At 43.4% G+C, this 7,984-nt stretch overlaps 2 protein-coding genes across 2 annotated transcripts; one reads left to right on the top strand and one right to left on the bottom strand.

The window, feature by feature from the left end:
• Positions 1-762: 762 nt before the first annotated feature.
• LOC128092367 (circumsporozoite protein-like) lies at positions 763-1,366 on the bottom strand. The gene is made up of 2 exons (XM_052706046.1): positions 863-1,366; positions 763-807 (listed from the first exon to the last, which is right to left on the bottom strand). Exons 1-2 carry the CDS (start codon positions 1,364-1,366, stop codon positions 763-765), a joined length of 549 nt encoding a protein of 182 aa, XP_052562006.1.
• A 3,053-nt stretch (positions 1,367-4,419) lies between these two features.
• Positions 4,420-6,132, top strand: LOC120425087 (uncharacterized). The gene is made up of 4 exons (XM_039589479.2): positions 4,420-4,572; positions 4,628-4,939; positions 5,002-5,652; positions 5,708-6,132. Exons 1-4 carry the CDS (start codon positions 4,527-4,529, stop codon positions 6,016-6,018), a joined length of 1,320 nt encoding a protein of 439 aa, XP_039445413.1. The 5' UTR covers positions 4,420-4,526; the 3' UTR covers positions 6,019-6,132.
• The last annotated feature ends 1,852 nt before the right edge of the window (positions 6,133-7,984 follow it).

Genomic DNA, 7,984 nt, shown 5'->3' with positions numbered 1-7,984 from the left:
CGGCTTTTGTGGACTTGGAAACCTTGTTGCGCTTCGGATTTGGTCCGGAAGAGTCACTTTCCTCGTCTCTCCGGAAGAGTACTTCCTCCTCGTTTTCCTCGTCCCCCGAATCATCTGCCAAGGGGGCGAAACGATTGGATTGGTTCGCCTGACTAAGGATTTCCGCAAAGGACTTCTTGGAGCGTTCCTTCAAGGATCGCTTCATCTTGTCCTCGCGCTCCTTGTACTTTGGGCACTGCCGAGTTTTGTGCGGTTCCCCGCCACAAAGCAGGCATTTTTCAGCCTGCTTTTGGCATTCCACGTCCTTGTGGGGGCCTGCGCACTTTGAGCACTTGCTCTTGTTGCTGCAGTAGGTCTTGGTGTGTCCCAACTGCTGGCAGTTTTCGCAGCTCATCACACGCGGAACGTACAATCGAACTGGAAGCCGAAGCTTGTACAGCTCAATGTAGTCCGGCAGAGCTGACCCTGCAAAAGTCACCCGAAACGAGGCAGAAGGAATGAACTTCTTCTGGCCACCCTCGGTGGTGACGTTGCCCAGTTGCCGGCACTCGAGTACCTCCACAGCTGGAAGTTTAGGGTTCTTGAAGCGTCCCACCGCCCTTGAGAGGTCGACAAGCGACAGACTGTCATCGGTCACCACGCCGTCGATTTCGACTTTGTGGGCCGGAATCCAAACACGGTACTCGACACAGAACCGAATGTCTTTCACGATCTGGTTAGCTTCCTCCGCGGAGTTCACGATCACGCTGAGCTTGCTCTTGTTCAGCTTAGTACATTGTACCAGCCCAGGATAATGGTTATGCAGATCTTTTGTGATCCGAACGAAGTTAAGGGGTTTTTGTTTGGGCCGGAAGAAGACCACCCACTCCGTCTGCGAGCCCCCCACGTACTGGCGAGCGCGAGCTTGAACTGGTCTTTCCTTGTCACCTGGTGGATTTGGATTTGGAGGGATCGGAGGGGTTGGTGCCGGTGGAATAGGATTCGGATTTGGCGGAATCGGAGGGGTTGGAGCCGGTGGAATTGGATTCGTATTTGGCGGGATCGGAGGGGTTGGATTCGTTGGAATAGGAGTTGGATTTATTGGGACCAGAGGACTTGGATTCAGTGGAAGAGCTGGATCCGGTTTTTGTGTTGGAGGGGAAGTGGGATCAGGTTTTGGGTATGGTTTCGGAGACAGTCGAGACTTGCGTTTCTTCGCCTTGCGCCCACCAGTGCCCTTCACAACGACCTTGGTGTCCTTTCCGTAGAGTTCCAACGCGGTTTGGTTAGAAGGCACTCCTGGGAGAGGATCAACTTCACCCTCGTTGTCCGTGTCCCAGTCTTCGGACTCGGACATTTTTTCCACCTGGTCCTCATCCGGATCCATGGTTGGAATGAAAAACGAAACAAAAACTAATACAAAAGCTAATCAAGATTTACGCGAAAAAGAAAAAAAAAAAAACCCAAGGAAGAAGAGAAAAAAAATATGACTAACAAAAAAAAAACTATGAGAAAAAAAAAAACTAAAAGCAAACAAAAAACTCGCCTTTCACACTCACCGCCGAACTGGCCGCACTGGCTGCCGCCCGCAGCGGGATGCGCGGGAAGCTCGTTTTCGCGCGCTTGTTGTTGTTGTTGTGCTGCCTGCTGCCAGCCACGTAAACAATGGGGATGTCTCCGACCTGGCCTGGCCGAAAACTGGTCCGCCGACCGCAGTCGACTCTCCGGGGCCGATTCCACCGACCAACGACCGTCTCTCGTCTCAGCTGCCGCCGCAGCCGCTGCTGCTCACTCCTCCTGCTGCTGCTGCTCGGATTCGGGAACTCGTTCCTTCTCCGCCTCTGCACCGCCGCCGTGTCCACGACGACCAGATTGTGGCTCCTCTGACCACCGGAACGGGCTTGTCCGCTCGCACACGCCTCGGAATCGCCGTGAAAAACGCGCCAAACACAACTCGATAGAGCACGAAAAAACACGACTACGCGCTGAGACTTCTGCCGGAGCAATGGAGCTTCGATATGCTGCTGAGATGTTTGTGATCTCATTGAAATTGTGTTTAAATGTTGCATTGGTATTATTTTAAGTATGAAAAAAAACTTTGATTTTATAATAAATTTAAAAAAAAAATCTGAAAGTTCTTTTTTTTTCTAGACTGAGATCTCATATTTCATATTCTCTAACCACTTCAGTCAGGAAATTGATTATCCGTCCAACGCAGAACTTTGCGCCAATCATCATACACACCAAACTCACATTACTGAATTCAGATATACTGAAATCTGCATTACTGAAATTTTCAGTAAATGAAAACTTTAGGAAATTTCAGCAAACTTTGACAGCTAAATACAAATTTTAACTGAAGTTCGGCGTTAAGTTTTTGTGCAAAGTGAATAAAGCATGTAAAATGGGATCTTTTCATCGCAGAAACAACTACCAATTCTCATAATACATATCACTTAAACCTAGCAAAAACGGATTGACCTAAGCACCGATCGCTGCCGTAAATACAATTTTGGGAATGTTTCATTAAAGAAACTGCTTATAGGCTATAATGCAGATCGGAAGGAAAGGGGTCAAGAAACAGCTTTATGAACAGCAGAACAAAGGAGAGGGAGTGATTTTTTGGGGCTTTTCTCCCCCTCTCTGACTTGCTTGCGCTGCCATTTGATTTTTTTTCTTGACCGGTTCCCTCCTAAGTGCGTATACCGCTTATATTAATAAATATTATCGGTTATTTTTTATATATCCACTTTTTCTGTCCTCATTATTGACAAGTTTACGTTCGATAAATATTACGATCTTGAATAACCAGTGAAAATACGCTATGTTTGTATGGGAGCTGTCAGCTTGTTCCCTGGTTGACTACAGTCCAGATTTTGATTTTGATTGACGAGCATGAGTGTGACCCCAAACATGTGCTAAAGTGTTTTTGAATTTTTAACTCCAAGATGATGACCAAAATGGCGGTGATGAAATAAATAATGTGGTTTCAGAAATAAATCGACTTCTCCGACACTACGCTTCGCAAACTTATCAACTTCATTTCTGAGTGTAACGACATGTTGTGCTGAACGCGAGGATAAACGTCACTGACAACATTTTGTCGCTCTGGCACCAAATCGAAACGAGCGATTTCCACTCTCGCCGCACTTTTTCTCTCCGCATTTTTTTTTTTTGCAAAATAAATAGCATCAGTGCTTGCGTGTTGCCGCCGGAAGTTTTGGATGATAATGATGGCCATTTTTGCAGATAAAAATAGTACATATTTTATTTGGTTTTTTAATAAATAAACAAAAAAAATGTTTCATCCCTCGACAAAAAATTTCGTCAATCAAAACAACATGGAGGAATCATAACAAACTTGGCTACACACTGATCGAGTAATACCAAATAAAGCTTGGCAGAAAAAGGCGGAGAGAAAAAGTGCGGCGAGAGTGGAAATCGCTCGATTCGGTTTAGTGCCAGAGCGACAATATTGAGAAAATGCATTTGTTATGTTATTGCACACTTTGCTCCAAATTCTCCCCCTGTGTAAATCATAACTGCACCAAGAACTGCACACAAAATATTAGCACACTGAAAATCATACCCCTTCTCCCGCCCGATCGCCTAGTGCATGTCTCGACTGAACTTTGTTGCTTTCGACCACTTTAGAACAGTTTCAAACTAGCGTGTGTGTCTTAGATAGTTTTTTTCTGCTGTAGTTTGAGGTGTGCACTTTGTTGGAGAGCTTTTTACACGTGTTTTTACAACTTTCACGATTGCTGCAAAATCTCTGAAATCCGCAATAAAAGGACAAACATCAACAAAAAATTTACTAAGATTTGTTCGCAGAACTCGAATTTGATGTTAAAAGTAAGAAATAAAAAAAAATACGAAATTTCGAAAATATTCCGCCGTGAAAAAAAAAAAACTCTTCGTCTACACTGAAAGCCCGACCATGGTAATTTTAAGAATATTTGCTAAAAATGCTGCTTATTAATTAACTGTGGCTTTTCAGTAAAAGTAAACGCAAATATGGTAAAATGTACCATGCTTCCATAAAATTGCATGGTACCAATTACGAAATCTTTATCATTCTCTCTATATTGGAGGGTTAAAATTACCATACCGTTCTCGACGTAGTAAAACTGACTACGTTAATCAGTCAATCCAAGCACGGAATGTTTTCAGCAAAAATACGTCGGTGCGTGTTCTGAATTTAACCCTACAATATGGTAGCAAATACCATGGTTGGGTTTTCAGTGTATAATAGAAAATTTGGCTATAATGTCAATTCAAATATGTATCCCGAGAAAAACGTGTTTCCAGCCTTTCCAGCTGTCAAAATGCTTATGCGACCATTTCTCGTGCTGCCCTAGAAATGCATATATGCATAATAGGATCCCTTACCCTAGTTGATCCCAACGCTTGCTTTGCGGTGTAATTCGTTCGACCCCCGTAGCAAACCCCCTGACTGTTGTGAAGGAATTTGTTTGGTTGTTGCTGCAGCTGACTTTTGATGACCGTTGTCCCGGGAAAGATTCCGGGTTGTTTGCGCTTTTAAAATGTCCAACTTTGATGTCTTCGACAATTTAAACAGCTATTTAGACAGTAAGTACTGAGTTTCTGGGTTGAGTTCAATTTATTCAGCAATATTTTCCCCCAGAAACCGACGATTACGACGTATCGGATGACGCCGAACTGGGGGTCAGTTTTGATGAGGCGGAAATGCAGCTTCCGGTGGCCACCAAGGGAAAACGCGGTACCAAAAAGGACAAAGAACCCAAGCTGATTTCGCCGAAAAAGAAGCGCGACAAGCCGACCTCGCAAACGTCGCTGCATTCCGCAATGTCCCAGGAGGAGGAGGAGGAAGAGGATGAACTCGAGTCCGGTTCCGGATCGCAGTCTTCGATCGCTTCAAGGAAAAGAGGAATGCCAACGGCCGCCGTGGTTGAGATTGAGGATGACGGGTTGGAACGTGAGGAAATTTTTGTTTTTGGGTTTTGAATTGAAATTTAATGGAATTTTAATTATTTTCAGAGCAAATCGCGGCAATTAAAAAGCAATACGACATCATCTTCAACCAGAACAAGTCCTTTGCCGATTCCAATAAAAAGTTCTTTTCCGGGTTGAAACGGCGCTACACGACGCTGTCCAAGCAGTTTCACAGCAAGTCGCGGAGCAAAACGTTCCCGGAGAAGCTGCAAGTGCTGCGGGATGAAATGTTCGACATTTGCGTCAATTCGAATTTGTTTGCGCCGCAGGTTCCGGCTGTTCCAGCGGCACCGCCACCCGTCGTCAATTCGCAGCTGCCAGCCACGAGATCTGGGACGAGGCGAAGTTTGAGACGGCAGGAGCCGGAACTGATCAATCTGGTCGACAGTCCGGCGTTGATTCTTCCCGGAGTGGTAAACTTGGACTCGGACGATGATGCGGACTGCGTGATGGCCGTCAAGGAAGCGGACCAGTCGTTTGACTCGGAAAACTACGAACTTTCGCTCAAGATCAAGTGGGAGGGTAAGATCGAGCGGTTCGCCCACCGGAAGCACCAGAAGTTTGCGGATCTAATTGAGCAGCTGGCGAAACGAGCTGGTTCCGATGCAAGTCACGTGGTGCTGGACATCAACGAGCGGATCATTAACCCGGAAGACACGCCCGACTCGATCAACTATCGGATATCGCAGTTTATCTGTAAGTCGGTGCTGAATCAATTTGGTCGAACTTAACTAATTCAATTTAATTTCAGCGGGTCGCGTAATGCAGGGCAAACTCGCCGACTTGTTTGTAGGAAATCGTCCCAACGTGACAAAACCAGTGGCGAACAAAAACTTGATCAAGCTGAAGGTCCAATCCGACCGTTGGAAACATCCACTCGAGGTTCAAATCGAAAAGGATCGCAAAATGAAGCTGGTGGTGATAAAGTGCGCCGAGCAGCTCAAGTGCGCTCCCGGCGAGATCAAGCTGAGCTTCGACGGCGATCCGGTGGAGCTCGATTCGACGCCAATCGATCTGGACCTGGAAGGAGGTGAAATTCTGGATCTACGCTTCGTCAAGTGAAACCACTTCCATCCACTCCACTGCAAGACTGTTTCCGTTATTTATTGTTATTGCGCATTCCTGTGTGAGCGAGACTTATTTTTAAACATTTCATACACGTTTCATCTGAAAGTAGTTTTAGTGCGTTTCTTCCGCGCAAGATGATCCGAAAGCCCCCGCCTAATTGTGAATTCTGCTGGCGTCTTCTGGTGGAGAAGGAAATTGCGATTCGGGGACACTTTCGTTAGTTTCTGCACGAAATTTGCTTCGCTGAGACCTAGTTTACGTTTATGTAACGAGAGATGCTGATGGAATAAATTGTGACTTGTGAGTGAGACCTTTTCGAAACATCCGAACGAAAATCGCAACTATTTGTCTAAAGTCATTGTCTTCAACAGTTTGAGCATTGATAAATTTCAATTCCCAAAACACGACAGCATTGCAAGGAAAATCACTTTCGCACTAATCATTCCTTCCTCGCCACGTTGCTTTCGTCCGATTGAGCCGTTCGTTCACATTTCCTTCCGATTTAGCCGCGCCACAAATCGTTTCCACATTTTCCGTGTCAAAAGAATCGATAAGCGATGCGCGAAATACCGCACGCCACCGCGAGAGTATATTTATTGCACCGACTTGGACGGACTTCGAATGGAAGGATTCCGTGACTGCAATTGCAAAGTGCAAACTCGCGATTTGTTTATACCAACCCCTAAGCAAAGTTTGTTCGAAAAAAGGAAAGTAACTTTTTGGTTGGCGCAAAATTTTCTGGGTCGTTTTGGTTTGACAATCCGTTCGATTACCCACCCAATTAATTTAGTTTGTTTAGCAAGCTCTATCGTGATCGTTACTTAGTTGCTTGACTAACCTGATTAACGATCGCTTGTTTGGTTGTTGGTCAATTTTGCATGTTTATCGCAAATAGAGGGTGACGAGCGGGAATTCCCGGGAAAAATTTCCCGGGAAATCGGCCATTTTTTGATCTCTCGATTCCCGGGAAATTTGGTCGAGACTCCCGGGAAATTTTATACTTATAAATATTGTACCAAAATTAATAAACTAATCAGAAAAACATTTGAAAAATTCGAAATTGTTTAGAACATTGGATGTTCAATGTTCGATTTTCAAGTTTGAATTGATCAATGCTTCTCTAATCTTCCTATTCTAGAAGTGTGAATTTTAACTTTTCAAAAATTCCAATAACTGTAATTGAGTGTAACCAAAAAATGTGGAACCCAAAATTAACCTTGAAGCATAATTAGCAGTTACACACCATAAATGAAATATTTATTATTTCTAAGAGGGAAAAGCCTTTTCAAGATAAGTTTAATTTCCATATTCTCTCTCGAGCATAGCAAAAAACATAGTCTATTTTTTTAATTCTAAGTATGTCGATTTCGCTTTATCGAGGTGATTACCTTTTTTGATGCCAATAAGTCATTTTGTGTTTTGCATATTAAATTATATTTTGGGAATAAAAATCAGGCATTCTTTGTAAGCGGACACTAAGTCCGCTAATTGTGAACATTTACAGTTGACCTTTAGAAGGAAAAAATAAACTTAAAGTTTTTGTTTTGAGTCGTTATTTATCATTTTGCAGAATGCCATATTACATAAATGGAAAATTGTATATTAGTTATTTTTTTTTTTTTCAAAAAATCTAATAACAAGTTAAAAAAAGTTAGTGCAACTTTTAAAAAATCAATCAGTGCGAAAGAAGATTCGTAAACATTTTAAACTGCAATTCGAGTCCCAAAAAGGCTCAAGAAACAATTTTGTATTTGTAGATTGAGGGAAAAATTGAAATGTAGAAATAGTTCCTCAAAATAATGAGATTGCTTAAATTTACGTTTCATTGGATTAGTATAAAACAATTGTATCTAAATTCTATTTTTTTTAAGTTGTTGACACTATTGGCTAGTTTAAAAAAATCCCGGGTCCCGGGAATTCCCGGGAAATGGCAAAACTCAACTCTCGATTCCCGGGAAAT

Source organism: Culex pipiens, chromosome 1, assembly GCF_016801865.2.
Source record: "Culex pipiens pallens isolate TS chromosome 1, TS_CPP_V2, whole genome shotgun sequence".
In the NCBI taxonomy this organism is placed as follows: Eukaryota; Metazoa; Arthropoda; class Insecta; order Diptera; family Culicidae; genus Culex; species Culex pipiens.
The sequence above is the reverse complement of the archived record's forward strand: the minus strand, read 5'-3'. Positions and strand labels throughout refer to the sequence as shown.